The 27,712-nt window shown below is 48.1% G+C and overlaps 2 protein-coding genes across 10 annotated transcripts in view; both read left to right on the plus strand.

Moving 5' to 3' along the window:
* Window positions 1–9,889, plus strand: part of LOC306786923 (CASK interacting protein 2) — a 61,975-nt gene extending 52,086 nt beyond the window's left edge. For 3 of the 8 annotated variants that reach the window (XM_079281859.1, XM_079281863.1, XM_079281860.1), the window contains 10 exons: window positions 297–467; window positions 3,052–3,191; window positions 3,479–3,542; window positions 3,989–4,086; window positions 4,595–4,705; window positions 4,790–4,891; window positions 4,992–5,130; window positions 5,895–7,592; window positions 7,836–8,130; window positions 8,866–9,889. In XM_079281859.1, the coding sequence (XP_079137985.1) occupies window positions 297–467; window positions 3,052–3,191; window positions 3,479–3,542; window positions 3,989–4,086; window positions 4,595–4,705; window positions 4,790–4,891; window positions 4,992–5,130; window positions 5,895–7,592; window positions 7,836–8,130; window positions 8,866–8,962 (2,915 nt within the window). In that variant the 3' untranslated portion in view covers window positions 8,963–9,889. The remainder of the gene's footprint in view (window positions 1–296; window positions 468–3,051; window positions 3,192–3,478; window positions 3,543–3,988; window positions 4,087–4,594; window positions 4,706–4,789; window positions 4,892–4,991; window positions 5,131–5,894; window positions 7,593–7,835; window positions 8,131–8,865) is intronic. The other 5 variants (XM_079281861.1, XM_079281866.1, XM_079281862.1 and 2 more) reach the window with 3 other exon arrangements.
* An 879-nt stretch (window positions 9,890–10,768) lies between these two features.
* mvp (major vault protein) lies at window positions 10,769–27,645 on the plus strand. 2 transcript variants are annotated; one of them, XM_079282274.1, is made up of 17 exons: window positions 10,769–10,900; window positions 14,023–14,195; window positions 14,412–14,607; window positions 14,758–14,881; window positions 15,002–15,133; window positions 15,563–15,657; window positions 16,290–16,526; window positions 16,646–16,771; window positions 18,324–18,542; window positions 19,434–19,669; window positions 19,766–19,963; window positions 22,117–22,261; window positions 22,611–22,822; window positions 24,146–24,262; window positions 24,509–24,635; window positions 25,153–25,341; window positions 26,591–27,645. In XM_079282274.1, the coding sequence occupies exons 1-17, from the start codon at window positions 10,850–10,852 to the stop codon at window positions 26,714–26,716; spliced, it is 2,703 nt and encodes a 900-aa protein (XP_079138400.1). In that variant the 5' UTR covers window positions 10,769–10,849; the 3' UTR covers window positions 26,717–27,645. The 2 variants fall into 2 exon arrangements, with proteins under 2 accessions (XP_079138400.1, XP_079138401.1); XM_079282275.1 differs by having other exon boundaries at window positions 10,867–10,931.
* The last annotated feature ends 67 nt before the right edge of the window (window positions 27,646–27,712 follow it).

The following is a 27,712-nucleotide window of genomic DNA, read 5'->3' on the forward strand; positions in this document are numbered from 1 at the left end:
AAACACGCAGACCTGTAGTTTCCTCTGGTTTCTATCAAGCAAACAGGAGGAAATAGGGACTTTGTTTGGGACTATTTTCAGCGGCGGATGAATCCATATTCTCCAGTGAGTGTCATGCTGCACTCATCAGCCGGTCCACAGATACAGATTCACAACTAATCCTCCTGCTTCCAGCACCATCCCACGCCTCCTCCCTCCTGCTCCATCCATCCACATAATGACTGACCTCCACCTCTAACCACCAGCTTGATAACCTCCCTTCCTTCCCCCTCCCCCTCCCTGTCTCCCCCCTGTAGGGGGCACCCTCTCCCGGCACGCCTCCCTGCCCACCCAGCGCCAGCAGCAGCCGTCCAGAGCCCCCCTCACCTGCAGCCTAAGCTCCGCCCCTCAGACCGACGACTCCTACACCTTGTACGCCCCCCCCACCCACGTGGTGCTGCCGCTGGCCAACGGCCTCAACACCACAGGTACACGCGCTCTCTCTCAGGTGATCCGCTGGTACCCGTGCAGGTCAATATCTTACTAACGTAACCTGATTTCAGCAGGAAGCATCTTCACCGATCCTCATGAACATCTTTCTCTCCTCGTCCTCAATCAAAGACTATCTAACCCCCCCGACAGAACGCAGTCCATCACAGTCTTTGTGTCTGATAGGTTTGTCTCCGAGCCGCCTGTCTCAGTCCAGGTGTCCCTTCCAGGACATCTGGGTCCTCAGGGACTCGTGTCATGGTAAGAAGTCAGCTTCTCCTCCTCCGGCTGCTCTGAAGCTGCATCGCTGAGCGCTCTGCATCCAGACCCGACACCCAGAGACCCCGAGACCCAGAGACCCCGACACCCGAGTCCCCGAGACCCCGAGTCCCCGACACCCAGAGACCCCAACACCCAGAGACCCCGACACCCGAGTCCCCGAGACCCCGAGTCCCCGACACCCAGAGACCCCGACACCCAGAGACCCCGACACCCAGAGACCCGACACCCAGAGACCCCGACACCCGAGTCCCCGAGACCCCGAGTCCCCGACACCCAGAGACCCCAACACCCAGAGACCCCGACACCCGAGTCCCCGAGACCCCGAGTCCCCGACACCCAGAGACCCCGACACCCAGAGACCCCGACACCCAGAGACCCCGACACCCAGAGACCCGACACCCGAGTCCCCGAGACCCCGAGACCCGAGACCCCGACACCCAGAGACCCCGACACCCAGAGACCCCGAGACCCAGAGACCCCGACACCCGAGTCCCCGACACCCGAGTCCCCGACACCCAGAGACCCCGACACCCAGAGACCCCGACACCCAGAGACCCCGACACCCTGAGTCCCCGAGACCCCGAGTCCCCGAGACCCCGACACCCAGAGACCCCGAGTCCCAGAGACCCCGAGACCCTGAGTCCCCGAGACCCCGAGTCCCCGATCCCCCCGAGACCCCGACACCCGAGACCCCGACACCCCGAGACCCCGACACCCGAGACCCCGACACCCCGAGACCCCGACACCCCGAGACCCCGACACCCCGAGACCCCGACCCCCCCGAGACCCCGACCCCCCCCGAGTCCCCGACTCCCGAGACCCAGAGTCTCCGAGACCCCGACACCCGAGACCCCGAGTCCCCGAGACCCAGAGACCCCGACACCCCGACCCCCCCCGAGACCCCGACACCCGAGACCCCGACACCCCGACACCCCGAGACCCCGACACCCGAGACCCCGAGTCCCGAGACCCCGAGTCCCGAGACCCCGACACCCGAGACCCCGACACCCGAGACCCCGAGTCCCTGAGACCCCGAGTCCCGAGACCCCGACACCCCGAGACCCCGACACCCCGAGACCCCGAGACCCGGACACCCCGAGACCCCGACACCCGAGACCCCGACCCCCCCGAGACCCCGACCCCCCCTGAGACCCCGACACCCCGAGACCCCGACACCCGAGACCCCGAGTCTCCGAGACCCCGACACCCGAGACCCCGACACCCGAGACCCCGAGACCCCGACACCCGAGACCCCGACACCCGAGACCCCGACACCCGAGACCCCGACACCCGAGACCCCGAGTCCCTGAGACCCCGAGTCCCGAGACCCCGACACCCCGAGACCCCGACCCCCCGAGACCCAGACTGCCTCAGACCCCGACACCCCGAGACCCGGACACCCCGACCCCCCGAGACCCAGACCCCCTCAGACCCCGACACCCCGAGACCCGGACACCCCGACCCCCCGAGACCCAGACCCGAACACCCCGAGACCCCGAGACCCGGAGACGGGACGACTGTCCACAACTTGTGTTGTCTTAAGACGCCTCATCACGCTTCACGTTGTGCTGCTTCATGTTCCTTCACTTCTCTGCCGCTTCACATGATATCACTCCGCCTCATGAACACAAACCTCCTGAAGCGTCTGAAGTCAGTACCGGTGTTCTCCGTGTTCTCCGTGTTCTCCGTGTTCTCCGTGTTCTCCGTGTTCTCCGTGTTCTCCGTGTTCTCCGTGTGTCGGGTCCGAACATTCGGTTTGATTCACTGCTTCAGGCTGAACGTCCGGCTCTAATCTCTGATGTTGTCCTCACTGCTGCCACAGGGGGGCGCCACTGGTTCACCTCATCATTTAAACAATGTAAAGAGCGTTTCACTGAGGATCCTCTGATGATATGATGTGTGTCATGGAAATGTGGTCCCTTTAAAACCACTATGTTGTTGTGATATTCTCCTGTTCATATAATAATAATAATAATAAGACAATAACAACAGAAGATCAGTGAGACAGTCGATACAATAATATACTGAGAAATAAATACAATTAAAACAGAAAAGTGACGACAACACATCAGAGGATGTGTTGTCAGAAGTGATGACTCTGTGATATTCTGCTGTGACGCCGTGTGTTCACAGCTCAGCCTTTTAGACCACAAACCTGCATCCTGCCCGTCGGCACGTCGGCCATCTTTGAAGAGCATCTGCTGCTTCCTACCTCCCCCCCTCCCCCCCTCCCCCATCCCTCCCCTCCCCCCCTCTGGACATCAGGACTTTACTGTCGTTGTGTTTTGTGGGTTTCTGCAGCCGGAGACAGGAACAGCGTCGGCAGCACCGGCAGCGTCGGCAGCACCCGGAGCGCCGGCAGCGGTCAGAGCACCGAGAGCAGCGGCACCCCCAACAGAGTCCACCACAGCACCGGTCACCATGACAACGCCAGCAACAAGGTACACGAGTGACATCACACGCTGGGTCACCTGCGGAGTCACATGTGGTCCAGACCGTCCCCTCCGGCTTTAGACATGTGACTGATATTTACAATCAGAAATGACGAAGTGAATGAACTTTAAGAGATTGTTCATCAATATTGTTTGCCTGCACAGAATGACTCTTCTAGATGTCTTGGTATGAACAAAAATCAGCTTTTAGCAGCTTGAATTGAGAACAACATCATTATTAGTTGTAACACTTGACAGACAGCTTCTTTCTTTAGAATGTTTGTGTTTGTGTGCAGCCGGCGCCCTCTGCTGGTGATTCTGGGAACTCCGACTGCAGCAAACAGCCTGATCATCCTGCAGGTACTTTTATCTTGAAGTACTCCAACATACAGTCCTGTGTTTACTCCAGTGTAACGCTGAGTCATTGTATTGCTTTATTGTTGCTGCTGCTTTGGACATTATTCTTTCTTTGGAGAATCATTTCATGTAATTACACTTCACCTTATCTCACGTCGCTCTTCCAGGGTTTACCACTTCATTCTTATTTAATTGTGACTCACTTCTTCATTGATCAAAAGATCCTCCACATCACGTTTCAGATGATGGTGAAACACAATGCACCAGATGAATATATGAATCTGTTTGAACTTTCCTCGTCATATCAGGCATCACGTCTTAAACTCATTTTCACGGAGGGTTGAAGTGAAGTAAAGAACTATTCCTTCTTGGGGGAACATCTATCATCAGATGTTTGTAAGATCTGGTTCCTCTGAAGTCCACCTGAGGTGTGGTGTGATGTTCTACAGGTGGGACTCCTCGGAGGCACACGGTGACGGTGCAGCGACCTGCAGAGCAGAGTTTCTCTCAGCAGTTTGTTCGTCCTCATCAGCTGCTGGAGGGGAAGGTAAAGAAACTGTCTTTTGTTTCATTGATGAATTGAAATTGGTGCTACGTGACCAGAGAAAACAGAAAACAAGTGCTGTGGTATTCCCTTTAGCCTAAAAGGTAGAACACCGACAATAACCAGAATGCACTGGGCTTGTTGGGCCCAGGGATCAACCTCCGGTTCTTTAAGTGAAGTCAGAGCTTCATGTCCTAAAGCTGCATTCTCACTAGTGTCCACCAGGGGGCGACTCCTCTGGTTGTATAGAAGTCTATAGAAAATGACTCTACTTCTCTCTTGATTTATTACCTCAGTAAACATTGTAAACATGAGTTTATGTCTCAATCTCTAGTTTCAAGTCTTCTTCAATACAGCATGATGTTCATTTAGTACATTATGGTCCATTTAGAGTCACACAGACCATAAAGCAGGGGATGCTTTAGGGCGGGGCTACGTCACTCCTCCTCAGTCCAGATATGGTCACTTCAAAAAAAAACTAGAGGCTTCAAACCTGTACTCTGTGTCTCAGGATGCTGAGGCCATCTACCAGTGGCTCAGTGAGTTCCAGCTGGAGCAGTATATTGGGGATTTCATCAATGCTGGTTACGACGTTCCCACCATCAGCAGGATGACTCCCGAGGTGAATGAAGGCCGGTGTTGTTAAAGTAAACCTGGATCTGGTTGTTTGTGGCGGCGTTTACATGATGATCTTTTTGTTCTGCAGGATCTGACTGCCATCGGAGTGACCAAACCAGGCCACCGCAAGAAGATCTCCATCGAGATCAACAACCTGAACATCCCCGAGTGGCTGCCTGAGTACATCCCAGTAAGATGGCCCAACGCTTTTACTGCTAGACTTTCCAGCCGTTGTGGCAACCGACTGATCTGAGATCTGTTCTTCTTCTTCTTCTTCTTCCTCTTCACAGTCTGATCTGGGCGAGTGGCTCAGTGCCATCGGCCTCCCGCAGTACCACAAGAAGCTGTCAGAGAACGGCTACGACTCCATGAGCATCGTCAAAGACCTCACGTGGGAGGATCTGCAGGAGATCGGCATCATCAAGCTGGGTGAGGATGCATTGTGTTCTGGCATGGGCTCGATATGACCGTTTGCAATGGATCATAAAACAAAAAAAGGTGTTGGGTCATGGATGGGATCAGCGGAGAAGAACAGCTGGTCTACAAGGCTCTTAAACCACCGTCCCTAGAATGGTTTAAATCGCTCTGACGTCAGTTAAAACCTTGTTGGTTAGCCGTTAGCGGTGCTGCTAACGTTACTGGCTCTCCTCCTGTTGGTTAGCCGTTAGCGGTGCTGCTAACGCTACTAGCTCTCCTCCTGTTGGTTAGCCGTTAGCGGTGCTGCTAACGTTACTGGCTCTCCTCCTGTTGGTTAGCCGTTAGCGGTGCTGCTAACGCTACTAGCTCTCCTCCTGTTGGTTAGCCGTTAGCGGTGCTGCTAACGCTACTAGCTCTCCTCCTGTTGGTTAGCCGTTAGCGGTGCTGCTAACGTTACTGGCTCTCCTCCAGTTGGTTAGCCGTTAGCGGTGCTGCTAACGTTACTGGCTCTCCTCCTGTTGGTTAGCCGTTAGCGGTGCTGCTAACGTTACTGGCTCTCCTCCTGTTGGTTGACACACTGGTTTGTGGTTCACTATGTAGAAACCATTAATGCCGACTTCCTGATTGCATATTTTGCTGAATATCGTGATGGTTAAACTGTGTGCGTATCTGCGGTTCACATGCGTGACGAACACTGAGGGGGGGATCCGTGACACCACTAGGCGGGACCAGTGGGTTGTTTTTACTTTGATGTGATGGTTAAATGTTCCTACCAGGCCACCAGAAGAAGCTGATGCTGGCGGTGAAGAAGCTGTGTGACATCCAGAGGGCGATCCTTCAGGCCGAATCAGGCCATGGCACGCTGCGCCGCAAAGCCCCCGCAGCCCTCCACCTGGTCGCCATCGAGCCGCCTGACTCGGCAGGTGAGTGCGCTTCTCCTCACACCCCAAAGATGCTGACCTTCCAGGACAGCGAGCTGAGCGCCGAGCTGCAGACGGCCATGTGCAGCCACTACGGAGGCTGCGAGGAAGGCTTGGCCATCAAGAATGCCGTGGAAATGTCCCAGAGCCAGGAGAGCATCGACGCACGGTCCAGAGGCTCCGGGCGCTCCCAGGAGCCTCCAACAGCTTCCATATCCCCCCACAGCTGGTCCCAGGAGAGCCTGGAGGGCAGCCCCGCCAAGGATAGGAACCTCCCGGAGGGCTGGGACCAGAGGCCTCTGCAGCAGCAGCCGCTGGCCAAGCAGCTGCCTCTGGGCACGGCAACCGTGTTTAAGTACCCGACAATCCCAGCCAAGCCCAAACTGTGTGGCTCTCGAGGTCCGTCCCCTCATGGCTCCCCAGCGCTGAAGGGTTTCAGCTACCTGCATTCTCATTGTGGCTCCACGGACCTGAGCTCATCACCCAGGCGCGAGAATCACAGCATGACCCTGATGCCGCCCAAGAAGCGTGCCCAGGGCGTGACCCGCTACGCCCTGTCGGATGGAGAGCCCGACGAGGACGAGGAGCCGGCGTATCATTGTGGAAACCTCTCGTCCTACGCCACCTTGACCCGCAAACCCGGCCGCAGCCAGCTGGCTCGATTACAGTCCAGTACGGAGAAGAGCGGCAATGTGGGACGCAGTCAGTCCTTCGCGGTGCGCGCCCGGAAAAAAGGTCCGCCACCTCCTCCTCCCAAGAGACTGAGCTCAGTGAGCAGCACCACCAGCGGGGAGCTGAGCGACAGCAGCACAACGTCGTCTTCCGGCGGTGCGATAACAGACAGTCCGGTGAGCGCGAGGAGCATCGCAGCCTCTCTGGAAGGCAAGACTGAGGGGAAGAACTCCCCAGGACCTAAACCAGTCAGAGTCCAGCACGAGCCGCCACCTTCCCCCTCCCTCAACCCTGCAGGGCAGGAGCCCAGAGATGCTGTCACGGTGAGGAGGAGGGTGCAGAGCGAATGTATTCCCACCCAGACCGGCAGCAGCAGCACCGAGCCAGAACGAGGGGTAAAGTCCGACTCTGAGGAAGAAGAATCAAAGGGTCGCGGACTGGACGGCTCCTCATCCTCTCGGAACAGCTCCAGCGAGTGCATCCCCTTCGCCGAGGAGGGCAACTTGACGATCAAACAGAGGCCGAAAGCTCCGGGCCCACCCAGGGCTGAGGCGGTGCTGGAGCCTCCGGAGAAACAAGCTGCCAGGAGCCAGGAGGAGGTGCCCGAGTTTCACCTGAAGGAGTCGGACACAGTGAAGCGGCGTCACAAACCCAGAGACAAGGAGCAGGGAGGAGGCTCCCCCTGCAGAGAGGGAGCGGGGGAAGAGTCCGGCAGGAGCAGGCCTCCATCCCTGATCCGGGATGAGGTCAGTCTGAGGATCAGTGAGGTCGGTCTGGAGAGGCCGGCCAGTCAGGCAATGGGATCCCCCATCAAACCTCCACTCTCCCCAAAACCTGCCGTCGCCCCAAAACCAGCCCGTCACAGTCTGCTGACAGCACACGGTAAGAGTGTCTCCACCTCACCTCAACAAAGACAAGTCTGTAAAGCTTTAGTTACCTTTGTGAATCTAACCAGTTCAGTGAACAACATCAACCATATCTGGAGGGGATTCGATTTCTGAAATGTCTGTCGAACCCGAACCCATCTAACTTTGGTGTTGACTTGGGGCTTGATTTTGGACTTGTTGCCCTTGACTGAGATGTCCTGGTTTTGACTTGGACTTGTTATCGGTTTCTCACCTGCAGTTGTCTCCCCAGCAGCTGGCCTCTCCTGTCCATCGGTGACCATCAGTGTGGTTCAAAGTGTGGCCTTCACCTCTCCGTCCTCTCCCGTTTACGGGCCCCGGGCTCCGTCTCCTCAGGCCCCTCAGAGGCCCTCTCTGACAGCAGCGAGGCCCCAGGTCTGCGTGGTGGGTCCGGGTAGCGTTCCCGAGTCGCCCTGTGGGACCGAGGTGGTTCAGCAGAGACTGGATCAGACCAGCACGTCTCTGGAAGCGGCTCTGAAGGCTGTGGAGAGGAAACTGGAGGACAACTCAGATGGGTAAGATGGAGTCATTTCAGAATACACTGTGAGTTGTAATGACCTCAGCCTCCTCTAGGGGGCGGTAGCAGGAAAATCCACCAGCTGCCACCTTTTTATGTGGATCTCCAGTCAGATGTAGTCGACTGAAGCGATACCTTCCTCAGAGCTGCTTTATTGACCCACAAAGATGAGTTTCGAAGCCTCGAGTTCAGCGATTTGGCCGTCGCCATCTTGTTTTTATCAACCAGTGGACAGGAAGTGACCATATCAGGACTGAGGAGGAGAGACGTAGAGACGGCGTATACGTCTCTGGTGTCGACCTGTCAATCACAGTAAGCCCCGCCCTAAAGCATCCCCTGCTTTATGGTCTGTGTGACTCTAAATGGACCATAATGTACTAAATGAACATCATGCTGTATTGAAGAAGACTTGAAACTAGAGATTGAGACATAAACTCATGTTTACAATGTTTACTGAGGGAATAAATCAAGAGAGAAGTAGAGTCATTTTCTATAGACTTCTATACAACCAGAGGAGTCGCCCCCTGGTGGACACTAGAGAGAATGCAGCTTTGAGGTTGCAGCTCTGAACTCTCCCCACCCAGTCCATTCAGCAGCACTGGACTACAATGAACTACAATGGACTACATTTACCATCACCTCTGACTGGAGATCCACATAACAACGTGTTGACTTTCATCTTTTAACATTAATAGTTTCATGAATAGTTTGTCCTGTTTTCTGTTCCGTCCAGTGGATCCAACACAGTGAAGTCCGCCGGCACGATTCTGGACGACATCGGCAACATGTTTGACGACCTCGCCGACCAGCTGGACGCCATGTTGGAGTGAAGACAAACGTTCTCCCTCAAGCTCAGGAAGAGGAGCAGGAGGAGAGTCAGAGTCCAGCTGCAAACCTTTTGTGTCGTCGTCGTTTTATCGAAACCAAACTAAAGTTGGACCAGAAACATTCCTACGATTATTGTGAAACTCGAATATCGTTCCATGAAGTTTATCTTTATGACGCGATAGAGAGCCGAATTCCTGACGTCAGTTTTAAGACCTGTAGAAGTACACATCGTACTTTTGTGCTTTTTATTGAAGTAAAATTGTAAATGCAGGATTTTAACTTCACAACAAATAAAATGTACAAACATAAGGAAGCAAAAAGAAATCAAACAGACGTCTTCATTCAATGAATATTTAAATGATCTGTGATCGGATCAGAACTCCGGCTCTCTATCGACGCGTCCCATGACCTTTGACCTTTTATAATATTTAAAGATTGTTTCATACCAGTGATCTTTGTGCAGTTGTGTGTGTGTCCACGGTGTCATGTGACACATCGGTGATGTACAAACTATTTTTTGATACTCATTTTAGCCAAATTAGTATTTAAATTAGAGTAATCTCAATATGTATATTGTACACTAGAGGTATATTGTACACTAGAGGTATATTGTGCACTAGAGGTATATTGTACACTAGAGGTATATTGTACACTAGAGGTATATTGTGCACTAGAGGTATATTGTACACTAGAGGTATATTGTACACTAGAGGTATATTGTACACTAGAGGTATATTGTACACTAGAGGTATATTGTACACTAGAGGTATATTGTACACTAGAGGTATATTGTACACTAGAGGTATATTGTACACTAGAGGTATCTACAGGAGCAGATGTTCAACCAAAGCCTTTGTACAGATTCTCCTCAAATCCTGTAAAAAACAAAACAATCCTGTTTGAGATGTTTAACAAATGTGTGTGTGTGTGCGTGCGCGTGTGTGTGTGTGTCGTTCGATTGTATTATTTGTTTAACCATTAAATATCTACGATATTACACCACTCATGTGTTTGTTATTGACCAATATTCGCATACATTTATTATATATCTATATATATATATCTATATATCTATCTATATATATATATCTATCTATCTATATATATATATATATATATATATCTATATATATATATATATATATATATATATATATATATCTATCTATCTATATATATATATATATATATATCTATATATATATATATATATATATATATATATATATGTAGTACTTCATATGCATTAAATAAATATATATTTAGAAGTATATAACAACTGTGACGACCCCTCCCTTCCACCAGGGGTCTGTGTCTGTTTCCTCTCTTGCAGGATGTTGATTGGCCCGCTGGTTGGTCCAGCTGTACAGTGACATGAGGGGCTCGTCCGTTTCTGATTGGCCCGTGTCTGCATTGACTTCACAGCAGTCGCAGCTGTAACCTGGTTGGCAGGTGCACCTCGTTTCAGTGAGTGAGATGTGCAATCTGGTTGTTTGTGAGACATGGACGAGTTTACTGAGTCAGCTGTTTCATGTGCTTGGTTATTAAGTACAGTGGTGATCACTGTGGGTCTTTATTAGTTATTAATAACTTATCTAAAGTCTCTCCAGCTGTTAAAGATGACTGACAGCTGATCAGCTGTGATCAGAAACAGACGTCGCGTCACGTGACGCAACTGAGGAAAGGACGTCTCGTGTCTCTTAAAACACATCTCCTCGTTCCTCTCTCCTCGCATGGTTTCCTCCATGCATCCCTGGTGGGAGGGACTAGGACGCAAGTGAGGGAAACGGGGATGCAGTTAAGAGACTTGGGATGGACCCAGCGCTGCAGCGGTCGGTAAGTCACGTGACTACCGATCGGTGTTTCCGGTAAACACGCCCACCTTCTTTATGGTTCTACTGGTTCTTCCCTTTCCCAGTCGAACCAGGAACCGTGCTGAGGTAAGAACTCAACCCTTCGAACACAGCGACGGTAAATACTCCGGTTCGGTGAAAGACTTTGTCAGATGTTTGTGAATGTTTCGGAGCAGAACTTAAATCCATCCTCGGTGGAGTCCCGGTGACTCACAGCGATGTTCTACTTTAGAACCAGGCTTCGTTCTGAAGACTTCTTCGTGTTTGCTGATTAACGCAGAACTCAAAGCAGCTTCCTAAGTGTCGTCATCGACGTTGTGACGACTAGAACACTGAGATCTCTTTAAACGGGACGTTTCGTTTCCGGGTTACAGAGCGCGTGAGTTTATTCCAGGAAGCTGCTGAAGTGACGTGAATAGGAGCTGATGTTGTGGTTTAGAAGTAAACTCATGTCCTAGACCTGCTCTTAAAATATGTTTTACATTTTTATTTTTCTCTTTATGTAATTCATTGACCCGAGGGTCACATTGTGTTGTTATGCTTTTAAGTGTCTGCTCTGTTCAGCACTTTGATGTTATGTCTGTGAAAAGCGCTCTATAAACAAATAAATTCATTTATTCATTCATTCATGTTGGTAACCGGCTGCTCTCACGGGCTCAGTGCACCTTGGACTGAACAATGCAGATTGTGTTGATCCTCCTCCTCTTCCTCCTGCTCCTCCTCCTCTTCCTCCTGCTCCTGCTCCTCCTCCTCTTCCTCCTCCTCCTCTTCCTCCTGCTCCTCCTCTTCCTCCTCCTCTTGCTCCTCCTCTTCCTCTTGCTCCTCCTCCTCTTCCTCCTCCTCCTCTTCCTCCTGCTCCTGCTCCTCCCCCTCTTCCTCCTCCCCCTCTTCCTCCTGCTCCTCTTCCTCCTGCTCCTCTTCCTCCTGCTCCTCTTCCTCCTGCTCCTCTTCCTCCTGCTCCTCTTCCTCCTGCTCCTCTTCCTCCTCTTCCTGCTCCTCTTCCTCCTCTTCCTGCTCCTCCTCTTCCTGCTCCTCTTCCTCCTGCTCCTCTTCCTGCTCCTCTTCCTGCTCCTCCTCTTCCTCCTGCTCCTCCTGCTCCTCCTCTTCCTCCTGCTCCTCTTCCTCCTCCTCTTGCTCCTCCTCTTCCTCCTGCTCCTCCTCTTCCTCCTGCTCCTCTTCCTCCTGCTCCGCTTCCTGCTCCTCCTCTTCCTCCTGCTCCTCCTCTTCCTCCTGCTCCTCTTCCTCCTCTTCCTCTTGCTCCTCCTCTTCCTCCTGCTCCTCCTCTTCCTCCTGCTCCTCTTCCTCCTGCTCCTCTTCCTCCTGCTCCTCTTCCTCCTGCTCCTCTTCCTCCTGCTCCTCTTCCTCCTGCTCCTCCTCTTCCTGCTCCTCCTCTTCCTCCTCCTGTGTGTTTGTCAGGCCGTCTGTGACTCAGGCTTTTGTTTAACTGATCCATAATATTTATCATAACTGATCTGTGAACGTCAGCGAGTCACAGTGATGAGGTTTAATTATACTAAATACATCCTCCTTATTAATAATCATCCTCCTTATTAATAATCATCCTCCTTATTAATAATCATCCTCCTTATTAATAATCATCCTCCTTATTAATAATCATCCTCCTTATTAATAATCATCCTCCTTATTAATAATCATCCTCCTTATTAATAATCATCATTTTATTGTTACGGCTGCAACTAATAATTATTTCTCATCTGTCAAGTCATTTATCTATAAAATGTGAGAGAGAAAGTTTCAGAAAACTTGTTATATGAAAAATAATAATCTATATCTAATAACTCTTGTGTGTGTGTGTGTGTGTGTGTGTGTGTGTGTGTGTGTGTGTGTGTGTGTGTGTGTGTGTGTGTGTGTGTGTGTGTGTGTGTGTGTGTGTGTGTGTGTGTGTGTGTGTGTGTGTGTGTGTGTGTGTGTGTGTGTGTGTGTGTGTGTGTGTGTGTGTGCACCTGACTCCATTCTTCTCTAAATAAACTCCCGTAGACTTCACGTGAGTTCACTTTTGTTCGTGGTCCCTCTGAGTCATGCGCCTGCTAGCTTAGCGTGTATGACAATGCAGTTATCAGGAAGGCGTGTAATGAGGCCGTCTACCGGATTCCACAGCACAGGCTGGGCGTGAGGTTCATGTCGGCTCTTTTACACGCTCCAAACACGCTCCGAGCAAACTAAGAATGACCAAATATCAAAGTGCTGTCGATCTTTTTCACGTGGGTGTAGCTCAGTCCTCTGGACTCTGACACGTCGAAGGAGGAGTCATTCACTCGTATTGACCAATGGGTGGCTTTGCTACTGGCCTGCGTAGTGGGGGATGGTATGAACGCTAAAAACACTCCAGTCCGCAGAGAGCATCCTGGCCTTCCAAGCAAAGCCAGCCTGCTGTGTTTGGATTGCACACCGTCGGTGAAATGTAGAGTTTGGTACGTGAGAGAATTCAAACGGCACAGATGGTTCCAAAATGACTATTTTGGTGACCTCGCCTGACTAACACCTCTCCAACTTAGTTCTGCTTCACTTTCTCTGCAAAGCTTGACTTTGATAGACTGCTCACATGTGCTGTGATTTGGGAGCGTTTTGGACCTGCAGCTGCATCATTCAAGATAAAGGATAACAATAGAAGTGCTTTTTTTAAATCGGCAAAACCTGAAAATTTTCAATTTGTGCTGTGTGCCATCTTCCTTTACTCTTGACCAGTAACATATACACTGATATTTACACGTCTGAACACATCGCACAAGTGTTCTCTTTATTATAACACCAACATTATTTGAAAACACCTTGTGGTTGCAGAAATATACTCTTTTTAGTATGGCTATGCACGTTTTGAGCAGAGGTCTAAAATAGTGCTAGAGTACTGAGTTCAGTGCTAGAGTTCAGTGCTAGAGTTCAGTGCTAGTGCTAGAGTGTAGAGCTAGAGGCTAGAGGCTAGTGCTAGAGCTAGAGGCTAGTGCTAGTGCTAGTGCTAGAGTTCAGAGCTAGAGGCTAGAGTGTAGAGCTAGAGGCTAGAGGCTAGTGCTAGAGTGTAGAGCTAGAGGCTAGTGCTAGAGTGCTAGTTCCTGTTTTTAAATTAATACAAACGCAATAATTTCAACAGAACATATTCGTTCTAATAATTAATAATACGTTTTGATTCAGAAGTTCTTTTCTCCGACGGCTTCAGGTGTCGGTGATGTTTTTAACGTCTCTCGTCTCTGCAGCGTTTATTGTGGATCATGTCTCAGAAGGGAGGGAACAGAGGACCTGAGGGTCTGATGGAGGCGTCCATCATCCGCATCCCACCCCACCACTACATCCACGTGTTGGACCAGAACACCAACATCGCCCGGGTGGAGATCGGACCGCTCACCTACATCCGGCAGGACAACGAGAGGTCAGAGCAGGAACCTTAGAAAGGAACCTTAGAAATACCCATAACTATCAGCCTTTGTCCCTCACACAAGCAGAACACTGTGTGAGTGGTATTAAAGGCGGCGCTCTCAGTAAACCATGTGACTAGTTATTGATTTCATGCTTTATTTCATGACTGATCGTTTTCTGGGTAAGTGTACCGTCGTAATGATTCCGTCTTCTTCGATTGCGTCCTCAGGGTTCTGTTCCCTCCGGTCCGGATGACGATGGTGCCACCGCGTCACTACTGCGTGGTCATCAACCCGGTCGCCCGTGACGACGACAAGCAGGTCCTATTCGACCAATCGGGTCAGGCCAAACTTCGCCACGCCGACCTGGAGATCCGCCTTACCCAGGACCCGTTCCCCCTGTACCCGGGGGAGGAGGTCCAGCAGGTGGGTCAGAGGCCCCGCCTCCTTTTATCCAAAGCTTTATTGATCATCACACAAAGACACAGACTTGTCTTTGATTTTTTTTAAATATTAAACATACTGAACATATTTAATATATTCAGTATATTTAACATGTTGATCATATCGTTCCAGGACGTGACTCCGCTGCAGATCGTGTATTCCGACACGGCTCTGCGTCTTCAGGCTCTGCTGGACTTTGAGGAGGAGGGAGGAGACAAGAGAGTCGCTGGAGACGAGTGGCTGTTTGAGGGACCAGGTGGGTTTTTATTAATCACGAAATACGTCCGTCATATCTCTGCTCACGTAGTAGTCAGAGACTTTAACCTCCTCCTGTAATAAATGTGAAGAGTCTGGATGTTCTGTGTTCTGGTCTCAGGGACCTACATCCCCAGGAAGGAGGTCGCCGTGTTGGAGACCATCAAGGCCACGGTGATCAGAGAGAACCAGGCCATCAGACTGAGGGCTCGCAAGGAAGGGGTGGACCGAGAGGGGGTCCGCCGGGTCACAGGTAACACTGAGGGGGCGGAGTTAGAGCTAACACACACACTGAGGGGGCGGGGTTAGAGCTCACACACATGCTGAGGGGGCGGAGTTACAGGCCGCACACATGCTGAGGGGCGGAGTTACCGGCCCCACACACGGATGGGGCGGAGTTACAGGCAACACACGTGGAGGGGGCGGGGTTACAGGCAACACACATGCTGAGGGGGCGGAGTTACCTGCAACACACACCCTGGGGGCGGAGTTACATGCAACACACACCCTGGGGGGGCGGAGTTACAGGTAACACAGGGGAGGGGGAGACTTTTCTTCCTCTATAAAACTTCTGTCAATGTTTTTCATTGGATGTTTATTCATTCCTCACGAATTCTTCACTTTCGTCAGTGAACGTTAAAGTACAGTTGTGATGAATAATATTTCTGTGTGTGTATTGCAGGTGAGGAGTGGCTGGTCAGTAAGGTGGGCGCGTACCTTCCAGGAGCCCATGAAGAAGTCATCGACATCGTGAACGCTTTCATCCTGACGGACAAGGTGAGTCGATGCCTCGCTGGCTCTACTCAGATGAGGGATGTAGACACCAACGTTTCATCAACCGTCACTGATTAAACACTGTAGATGTTGTCGAAGTCCCAGAGAACTGAACACATATTTTGCTGTGATGTAGAATCAATAAACGGATCAAAGTGATGCAGAATTTACTGCATAACAATGCTGATTTATTCGAAGTCTGAATTCATGGTTTGAGTTCTCGCTGCAAGACGACAAGCAAAGAACTGTTAAAATGTTTGTTTTCTGAATTGAGTTTGGATCGATCAGTGCTATGCTAAGCTAACATTGTAGCTTCTCCATCAACACTCAACATGACGTCATCTTGTGTGTAAATACGACAGCGATGTTGTTTTTTGTACACTTCAGCGTTTGGTCAGTTCTCTGAACATGAGCTACAGTCGCACACATCTGGGTGAACGCACGCGATTCATTATTACAACATCAATCATGATTTTCTCAGCTGTGATGGGCTTTTGTGTCGCCCGGCGACAATTCTTCAAGGGAGCACGGTGGCCTCCGAATGTCAACGGCCACTTGATGGACCCTGAAACTGCACTTTAAAGCAGCATCACAGCTCTCCAAACATAAACCTGACCCCTGTCGTGTCTCCTCAGAAAGCGCTCTCCGTTCGCGCCCTGCGGCCCTTCAAGGATGCCGGCGGACGGGACCGGCGCACGGGGGAGGAGTGGCTGGTCACAATGGACGACCGGGAGGCTCACATCCCGTCTGTGGCGGAGGAGGTGGTGGGCGTGGTGGGTGTGACCACGCTGAGCAGCAGGCAGTACTGTGTGATTCTGGACCCGGTGGGATCTGACGGGAAGCCTCAGCTGGGACAGAAGAGGGTGGTGAAGGTGAGGACACGTCTCCAACCCGTTCTGTTGAGTCAGTGACATTACATCTGTATCCTGCAAATAAAAGTACATTATGTACATATTCTCCCCATAACTCACACCTTCTTTCTCTCCGTCAGGGTGAGCGCTCATTTTTCCTGCAGCCGGGCGAGCTCCTTGGAAGCGGCATTCAGGACGTGTACGTGCTGTCGGAGGAGGAGGGTCTGGTGCTGAGGGCTGTGGAGGCGTTCAATGACACCGAGGAGGTGAGGAGAGGAGAGTACTGTACACAGGAAGTACTGTGATACTCTTACTTCAATGACAGTACTAATACCACAGTGTAGAAATACTCTGTTACAAGTAAAAGTGCTGCATTCAAAGATTTACTTCAGCAAAAGTATTCGCTTTTATTTTCCTTTCGGTACCAAAAGTAAAAGTACTTATTATTCAGAATAATATGTCTGTTCATATTGAAGTTATTGATGCATTATTTTATACACAACTGTAGATTCATATGTCGTCATTTATTAGTCGATTAGATTTCGTTTTAAATGAACTTGTAGAGTAACTAAACTTATTCAATAAGTGTAGTGAATTAGAAGTATAAAGTACGCTGTACAAGTACCTCAAACCTGTACTTAAGTGCAGTACCTGAGTACATGTCCTGAGTTACTTTCGTCCTCTGCACAGCAGTAATGTGATGATGATCATTACACAGACACAGATTATTAATAAGCTCTGCAGCGCTGTGAGAAGCCGTCGGAGCGTTTCCTGTGTGACTCTGCTGTTTATCACAGAAGACTTTCAATGAGTCAAACTGCTCAGTCTGTATGAGGAGTGTGCTCTGTGTGGAGGGTTCAAGTCCTCGGACCACACCTTCCCTCACTCAAAGGAGGAGGTCTTCATGTGAAGGATCAGCTGCTGTTGACTTGCTTTAAGCTCTTATCACTCAGTATGATTGGTCGGTTAGGGTTTGTAGTTTATTGGAGACATAGAAACAAATCCCTTCACCCACAACGAGGTTAAAGGTCATCTGCTCATTAACTCAAGTCTATTGGCCACATTTTAAAATGTCGTTGGTTTGTGGACGTTTTGAAGCCTCGAGTTCGGCGTCTTGTTTTTATCAACCAGTGAACAGGAAGTGAGCGTATCAGGACTGAGGAGTGACGTAGAGACGGCTTGTACGTCTCTGGTGTCGACCTGTCAATCAGCGTGTAGCCCCGCCCTAAAGCATCCCCTGCTTTATGGTCTGTGTGACTCTAAATGGACCATAATGTACTAAATGAACATCATGCTGTATTGAAGAAGACTTGAAACTAGAGATTGAGACATAAACTCATGTTCACAATGTTTACTGAGGTAATAAATCAAGAGAGAAGTAGAGTCATTTTCTATAGACTTCTATACAACCAGAGGAGTCGCCCCCTGGTGGACACTAGAGAGAATGCATTCGGTGAAAACACCAGTTCATCTCTGAAGTGCGAGATGTTTGAGGACTTGAGGTGATGCTGTCCTTCACTGCACCATCTTCCCTTCCTAACACGGCGGACTCATTGTACCCCGACTCTGTGCTTCTTCTCTCCCTCCTTTCCTTTGAACCCTCTCTTCTTCATTCCCTCCATCTTTTTACGTTGTCCTCCGCTTTTTGAAATGTCTTTCACTTTGGGTTTTCATTTTTCCTCTCAGTGCTCCTCTCAAACCCCCTCTCCTCTTCCTCCTCCCTCTCCTCTTCCTCCTCCCTCTCCTCCCACTCCTCCGCCGCTCCAATGCATCGCCACGTTAACCCTTCTCTCCCTCCTCCACCTCTCTCTCTGCCAGCGCGACGAAGAGGAAGAGGAGGAAGAGGAGGAAGGAGGGCAGGAGAGGGCGAAGCGCTCGCGGAGGAGCGGCGTCCTCCGTCGCCCCGGAGACCGCTGGATGCTGCGAGGACCCATCGAGTACGTCCCCCCCGTCGCTGTGGAGGTGGCGCTGAGACGACAGGCGCTCCCATTGGACGAGAACGAGGGCATCTACGTCAGAGACATCAAGACGGGAAAGGTAACAAACCGCCGTCAGTTCTACCTGTTATTGTTTTGTAAGCAACTGCAAAACACTTTATTCTATCAGACTTTTTATTTGTTTTATTTGAAATTTTCTTTGATCCAAATGAAACATGTTTTTATGTTTTCTCTCGTCTCTGAAGCTTAAACTTCTTTGAGCATTGAAAGCCTCAACGAAAGAGTTCAAAAACATTTTGCGCTTACACAAAGCAACAAAATATTATATTTATCATCTATTATTGATTCTAATTTATATTTTATTTATTTTAATCCTAACAATATCAATTTTATCTTTAATGACATTCTTTTCATTATATTGCCTCTATATATCTATATATATATATACATCTGTGTGTGTGTGTGTGTGTGTGTGTGTGTGTGTGTGTGTGTGTGTGTGTGTGTGTGTGTGTGTGTGTGTGTGTGTGTGTGTGTGTGTGTGTGTGTGTGTGTGTGTGTGTGTGTGTGTGTGTGTGTGTGTGTGTGTGTGTGTGTGTATATATGTGTGTGTATATATATATGTATATACACATATATATGTGTGTGTATATATATATGTATATACACATATATATGTGTGTATATATATATGTATACGTGTGTGTGTATATATATCTCCTTTTATTAAATACGATTATCATTATTATACAACAATGTTAATGTGCTTATCTTCATAATAATATCGTGTGCTTTTTCTGAAACATTCATGCCAATAAAGCTGCATTGAATTGTAAAATAGAAGCTAAGATGAAGAATCCAGAGGGAAACTTTAAGTGCAAATATAAAACATTTAAGAACACAATGAGGTGCAAATACAGAATGAATACAATAAATATAAAATGCCAGTGTGGATCATAAAACCATCCATCTCACCTCCCATGCGTCTCCTCAGGTGCGCGCCGTGATCGGTCACACCTACATGCTGACTCAGGACGAGGAGCTGTGGCAGAAGGAGCTTCCTCCCAACGTGGAGACCCTGCTGGCTTCTAATCTGGACCCGCTGGCCGACCGCTCGGACCGGACCAGGACCGGACAGGGCCAGCCAAGGGACAAGACCAAGGTGGTCTCCTACCGGGTCCCCCACAACGCCGCCGTCCAGGTGTACGACTACAGAGAGAAGAAGGCCAGGTGAGGCACTCGCAGGGTCGTAGATTGTCCAGGTGGAGGAGGATGTGACTGGGAACACGATGGGGCTGACGTGGGGTTGTTGGTTTTTGTCTTCAGGGTGTTGTTCGGACCGGAGTTGGTGATGTTGGGACCCGACGAGCAGTTCACCATGCTGTCGCTGTCCGGAGACAAACCGAAGAGAGCCAACGTCATCAAGGCCATCTGCCTCCTGCTGGGGCCCGACTTCTTCACCGACGTCATCACCATCGAGACGGCCGACCACGCCCGCCTGCAGCTGCAGCTCTCCTACAACTGGTAACCGGGAAACATCTCGTAACAGCTGGGTCGAGCTTTGTCCAGAACAAATAAAGACTGAAACACGTGATCATAGAGATAAGAGCTCAAGTGGTTCCTATAGGGTTTAAGCTCCTGTAGCTGGAACATGGATGAAGTAATGTCCATCAAACCATACATTTTAAAAGCTCAACATTGTTTGATAGTTCTACAATACATTTATAAAAATATAATTGATTTCATGGCCAAGACTACTGGACACTAATTTTTAATCTAAAGGGAACTATGAAGCTAACTCTAATCTAAAGGGAACTATGAAGCTAACTCTAATCCAAAGGGAACTGTGACGCTAACTCTAATCCAAAGGGAACTGTGATGCTAACTCTAATCTAAAGGGAACTGTGATGCTAACTCTAATCTAAAGGGAACTGTGAAGCTAACTCTAATCTAAAGGGAACTGTGAAGCTAACTCTAATCTAAAGGGAACTGTGAAGCTAACTCTAATCTAAAGGGAACTGTGATGCTAACTCTAATCTAAAGGGAACTGTGAAGCTAACTCTAATCCAAAGGGAACTGTGAAGCTAACTCTAATCTAAAGGGAACTGTGAAGCTAACTCTAATCTAAAGGGAACTGTGAAGCTAACTCTAATCCAAAGGGAACTGTGATGCTAACTCTAATCTAAAGGGAACTGTGATGCTAACTCTAATCTAAAGGGAACTGTGAAGCTAACTCTAATCCAAAGGGAACTGTGAAGCTAACTCTAATCTAAAGGGAACTGTGAAGCTAACTCTAATCTAAAGGGAACTGTGAAGCTAACTCTAATCTAAAGGGAACTATGAAGCTAACTCTAATCTAAAGGGAACTGTGAAGCTAACTCTAATCTAAAGGGAACGGTGAAGCTAACTCTAATCTAAAGGGAACTATGAAGCTAACTCTAATCTAAAGGGAACTGTGAAGCTAACTCTAATCCAAAGGGAACTGTGACGCTAACTCTAATCCAAAGGGAACTGTGACGCTAACTCTAATCCAAAGGGAACTGTGAAGCTAACTCTAATCTAAAGGGAACTATGAAGCTAACTCTAATCTAAAGGGAACTGTGAAGCTAACTCTAATCTAAAGGGAACTGTGAAGCTAACTCTAATCTAAAGGGAACTGTGAAGCTAACTCTAATCTAAAGGGAACTGTGAAGCTAACTCTAATCTAAAGGGAACTATGAAGCTAACTCTAATCCAAAGGGAACTATGAAGCTAACTCTAATCCAAAGGGAACTATGAAGCTAACTCTAATCCAAAGGGAACTATGAAGCTAACTCTAATCTAAAGGGAACTATGAAGCTAACTCTAATCTAAAGGGAACTATGAAGCTAACTCTAATCTAAAGGGAACTGTGAAGCTAACTCTAATCTAAAGGGAACTGTGAAGCTAACTCTAATCCAAAGGGAACTGTGACGCTAACTCTAATCCAAAGGGAACTGTGACGCTAACTCTAATCCAAAGGGAACTGTGACGCTAACTCTAATCCAAAGGGAACTGTGAAGCTAACTCTAATCCAAAGGGAACTATGAAGCTAACTCTAATCTAAAGGGAACTATGAAGCTAACTCTAATCTAAAGGGAACTGTGAAGCTAACTCTAATCTAAAGGGAACTGACGCTAACTCTAATCCAAAGGGAACTGTGACGCTAACTCTAATCCAAAGGGAACTGTGAAGCTAACTCTAATCCAAAGGGAACTGTGAAGCTAACTCTAATCCAAAGGGAACTGTGATGCTAACTCTAATCTAAAGGGAACTATGAAGCTAACTCTAATCTAAAGGGAACTATGAAGCTAACTCTAATCCAAAGGGAACTATGAAGGGTTGGGGGTGCGTGAAGCCGGTCAGGATGTAGAAGGGGGTGCGTGGCCTAAAAAGTTTGGGAACCGCTGCTCTAATCCAAAGGGAACTGTGACGCTAACTCTAATCTAAAGGGAACTAGAATCAATGATATGATGTTTTGTATAATGGGTAATATAAACACATGTTGCTGTGCGTGCATGCAAAAGTGCTTCAATTGATTCCGGTTTGATGTATCAGCAAAAATGCGTGTCTCCTTTCCCTCTGCTCTGAACACTCCTTTATGTTCTCCGATCATATTAAATGTTACATCTCTTCCTGTCCTGTTTATTCCTCTCCAGGCACTTTGACGTGAAGTATCCGGTGGACTCTGCTGATGCAGCAGCTCTGTTTTCAGTTCCCGACTTTGTTGGAGACTCGTGCAAAGCCATCGCCTCCCGAGTCAGAGGAGCCGTCGCCTCCGTGCAGTTTGACGATTTCCACAAGGTTCGTATTTCACTGTTCTTCTGTTTCATGGAAAAAATAGCATACTTGTGCATACTTAACCAGTGGTGAAGGAAGATCCTGTACTTCACCAGTACATCAGTACTAATACCACACAGTAAAAATAATCTGTTGAAAGAAAAAAAAACTGCTTTGAAAATGTTCCTTCAGTACAATCAGTAAAATGTAGTGAGTATTTTTTTATCAACTCTTCATATGTTTTGTGTGTAGAAATCTTAATGAAAGTAACTAAAGCTGTCTGACAGTAAAAGTACCATAAATCTTTATACAGTACTTCATTCTACTTTTTTTTTTTACTAGTCATGAATCAAAGATCTTTTCTCGTTTGTAGAACTCCAACCGGATCATCTGCTCGGCGGTGTTCGGGTTCGATGAGAAGCTGGCGGTTCGCTCAAACCTTCGCTTCAACCAGAACAACCTGATGATCAGCAGCGTGGACATCCAGTCTGTGGAGCCCGTCGACCAGAGGACGAGGGACGCCCTGCAGAAGAGCGTCCAGCTGGCCATTGAGATCACCACCAACTCCCAGGAGGCCGCCGCACGGTCTGACAACGCGCACACACACGCACACTACTGTTAAAGCTTGTTATTTCTACAGTCAGCTGGGAACATCAAAAAGGAAATCAAATGCCAATATAGACACACAAAGGATACATTTTTTCTTTTTTTTCTAAGCTGAGGAACTAGAAAGTGACTCTAATGCGGCGTTCACACCAAACGCGTCGCGAATTATTCGCGCGAGTAGATTATATACAAAGTCCATGCACAGACGCGGCGCGAATTTGCGATGGACGCGAATCCGCGTCAAACGGCAAATCGCCCCAATGCGCGACTTGAAATTTTTCAACTTCTGTGAAATATTCGCTAACGCTGTGGCTTTGTTTCAGCACTGTCCGGTGGGAGCTGGGTGGGGTGGTGGGTTGGGGGGCGATGGAGGAAACCGCTCTGTTCCTCAGCCTGTTAGTCCGGGTTTTGATGGTCCTGTATCTCCTTCCTGATGGCAGTGGAACAAACAGAGAGTGACCCGGGTGAGTGGTGTCTGTGCAGATGTGAGTGGTGTCTGTGCAGATGTTTCTGGCCTTCTTCTGGAGACGGCCAGCATACACAGCGTCCAGGTCAGGCAGGGTAACTCCCACAATCCTCTCTGCTGGTCTAACACCCGGGCCAGGTCCCTCCGGTTCTCTGCTGTGCAGCTGGCGTACCACACAGTGAAGCACTGACACAGGATGCTTTCCATCACACTTCTGTAGAAGTTAACCAGAAGTGCAGGGGGCAGGCAGCTTGTTTGAGCTTCCTCAGAAAGAAGAGCCTCTGCTGGGCTTTCTTCACCAGGTGTGATGTGTTCAGGGACCAAGTGAGGTCTTGAGTGATGTGGAGCCCCAGGAATTTGATGCTGTCCACCCTCTCCACCTCCTCCCCACTTATGTAGAGTGGAGAGGGTGTGGTCTTCCTGGATCTCCTGAAGTCCCCTATGACTGTTGTCCGAGCACCACTCAGCCAGATGTTGGACCTCCTGTCTGTAGTGTGTCTCGTCGTTGTTGGAGATCAGTCCCACCACAGTGGTAAACTAAGGGGATCTAGAAGCTAGCTCTAAACTAAGGGGAACTAGAAGCTAGCTCTAAACTAAAGGGAACTAGAAGCTAGCTCTAAACTAAGGGGAACTAGAAGCTAGCTCTTAACTTGTATTGGTGACCAGCCTGTTCGCTAACTAGATATGAATCTGACAGTTTTGGAGGTTGTTTTGAAGCGTATTTCATGAAATGATTCATTTTATGACGATGAAGAAATTGCTGACTGTACAATTAGCACATTTTATATTGATCACAATAATAAACTAAATTCTGTGATTTCTGTGTGTGTGTGCAGTCACGAGGCCGAGCGTCTGGAGCAGGAGGCCCGGGGGAAGATGGAGAGGCAGCGGATCACCGACCAGGCCGAGAATGAGAAAGCCAGGAGGGAGCTGCTGGAGCTGGAGGCTCTCAGGTAACCATGGGGTCAACTGGTGAATGGTGTGTTAGTATACATCATAGTACACATAGTACCCAGCAGTATATAAAGTCATGAAAATTAGCTCTATCTTTACCAGCTGCAACATTAAAGTGAATGCATGACTATAATACAATAATATATACATTATTCTGCAGAATGACGACTTTCAAAGTAAATATTTAATGCAAGACTTTTACCTGTAACAATGTGGTAATACTACTTTTACTGTGTTTTTTTCAGTGCTGCGGTGGAGAGTACAGGAGCTGCCAAGGCTGAAGCTCAGTCTCGTGCCGAGGCGGCTCGTATTCAGGGAGAGGCGGCGGTCAACGAGGCCAAACTGAAGGCTGAAGCTCAGAAGATCGAGGCGGTATGTCCTGACTTCCTGTTTCACCTTTCAACATAAAAACTCAACTAAGGGGAACTAGAAGCTATCTCTAAACTAAGCAGAGCTAGAAGCTATCTCTAAACTAAGCAGAGCTAGAAGCTATCTCTAAACTAAGCAGAGCTAGAAGCTATCTCTAAACTAAGCAGAGCTAGAAGCTATCTCGAAGCAACGGGGAACTAGAAGTTAACCTTAAACTCCAGCACCTTTCAACATAAAACTCACTGTGTGTGTGTATGTGTGGTCTCTCCAGCTCCCTCTGACTTTAATTGTATTCATAATAAAGTTATTGAGGGAAACATCAGATCATGCAAACACAGATCTTTCGAATAAATGAAGAAAGTTGTTTGTGGTCCTTTTGTTGTTCAGACTACAATGAACATTTATTTAAACCAGATGTTGAATCAGAAACCAAATCAAATATAAAGCTTGCATTGACTGATCATGACTGATGAACAATGAGGGGGCGTGTGTGTGTGTGTGTGTGTGTGTGTGTGTGTAGGAAGCGGAGCTCCAGCGGCTGGCGAAGGCTCGTGAGCAGGAGCTGAGCTACAAGAAGCAGATGGACATGCTGGAGGTGGACAAGCAGAAGAACCTGTCTCAAATCGAGAGTCAGCGCTTTAGTCAGCTGGTGGAGAGTCTGGGCAGCGACACGCTGAGGGAGATAGCCAGAGCCGGGCCTGAGCTGCAGGTACTACTACTAGTACTATGACTACCATTACTACAACTACTATTGCTACTGCTATTACCACCTCAAATATTACTGCTGTTACTACTTCAACTACTGCTATTACTACTACTACTGCTACTACGACCGCTGCTGCTCATATAACTACTCCTGCTACTATTTCCACTACTACTACGACTATTTCCACTACTACTACTGCTACTATTTCCACGACTACTACTGCTACTATTTCCACGACTACTACTGCTACTATTTCCACTACTACTACTGCTACTATTTCCACTACTACTACTGCTACTATTTCCACCACTACTACTGCTACTATTTCCACCACTACTACTATTTCCACCACTACTACTATTTCCACCACTACTATTTCCACCACTACTACTACTACTATTTCCACCACTACTACTACTACTATTTCCACCACTACTACTACTACTATTTCCACCACTACTACTATTTCCACCACTACTACTATTTCCACCACTACTACTATTTCCACCACTACTACTATTTCCACCACTACTACTATTTCCACCACTACTACTACTATTTCCACCACTACTACTACTACTATTTCCACTACTACCACTACTACTACTATTTCCACCACTACTATTACTACTATTTCCACTACTACTATTTCCACTACTACTATTTCCACTACTACTACTATTTCCACTACTACCATTTCCACCACTACTACTACCATTTCCACCACTACTACTACCATTTCCACCACTACTACCATTTCCACCACTACTACCATTTCCACCACTACTACCATTTCCACTACTACTACCATTTCCACTACTACCATTTCCACTACTACTACTATTTCCACTACTACTACCATTTCCACTACTACTATTTCCACTACTACTATTTCCACTACTACTATTTCCACTACTACCATTTCCACCACTACTACTATTTCCACTACTACCATTTCCACCACTACTACTATTTCCACTACTACTACTACTACTATTTCCACTACTACTACTATTTCCACTACTACTACTATTTCCACTACTACCATTTCCACCACTACTACCATTTCCACCACTACTACCATTTCCACCACTACTACCATTTCCTCCACTACTACCATTTCCACTACTACTACCATCTAGCCTCTAACATTCTGAACTCAAGTCCTCTTACTGAGTTATATTTCTCCAGCAGACCTTTTTAAGATACTCGTCACAGGTTAAAAACTCTCCGTGTGTTTCTCGTCCTCCAGGTGAAGATGCTTCAGGCTCTGGGTTTGAAGTCGACCCTCATCACAGACGGGTCGTCTCCCATCAACCTCTTCACCACAGCCAATGGCCTGCTGGGGGCGCTGTCTGGACAGGGACAGGGAGAGTGAGAGAGGAGGGCAGAGGGGAAATAGATTGTCCAAAAGTAAACCTGAACAGATTCTCATCTTTCTGACACTTTAAACTGACTTTCAAAGTTCTCATACGACATTCAGATCATTACTATCCGACAGCGCCGTCAGCACTGCTAGCACTCTCAGCGCTGTTAGCGGTGTTACTGTTGTTAGCACGGTTAGCTCTGTCAGCACTGTTGGATCTGTTGGCACTGTTATCTTCAGCCTTCGCCATATGGAGGCAACAGAAATGCTCTAAATATTGTATTTATCACTTTTAAATCGAAACAATGTGCCTTTTCATTTAAAGATGAACTTCATGGGTTTGTTAAATCTCACGCAGTGCATCTTAATCTCATGTTATCAGAAAACTGACACTAATGTGTTCTAATGCGTGTTCCAGCATCGTCTATGACGTTCTCTTTTCTACCTTTAATGAACCTTGTTTCTGCTGGTGGAAGCTGTCACCTCGCTGTGAAGTGTGTTTACAGGTGGAACTCATTTAAAAACGCTGAACAGCACAACTTTTGGACTTTAAGCTCTTTAAAAAGAAGAGAATCAGAAGTTTACTTTTGGACATAAAACCAGCATGAAGACGCCTATTGGTGAAACATTTAAACAAACCTGAGCTGCAAGAGAAGAAGAAATGTGCCTACAAACAAATCTGTATTTTGTTCAGTCGTATAATCTGACAACCAAAGATTCCTGTTTTCTGCTTTGCTCTTCGTCCTCTAGAAGTAGAAAGGAGCACTTTATGCTGCTGCTGTTCGTCTACATATTAAACTCTGATGGTCTGACTGTCGTCTTCACAAAGTGCTGTTGTTTCTGGATAAAGAACATTAAACCAGTGGCTGGTCAATAGAGGGCGCTAGAGCGCCGCCACAACAGATAAAATAAAATATATAATAAACTATACAAATTGTCAATATTTGTGTTTTTGAAATATGGAATCACCCAGTAATATGTGTAAAATATGATGGCTGCGGTAAATAT

Source organism: Melanostigma gelatinosum (assembly GCF_949748355.1).
Source record: "Melanostigma gelatinosum genome assembly, chromosome: 13".
Lineage (NCBI taxonomy): Eukaryota > Metazoa > Chordata > Actinopteri > Perciformes > Zoarcidae > Melanostigma > Melanostigma gelatinosum.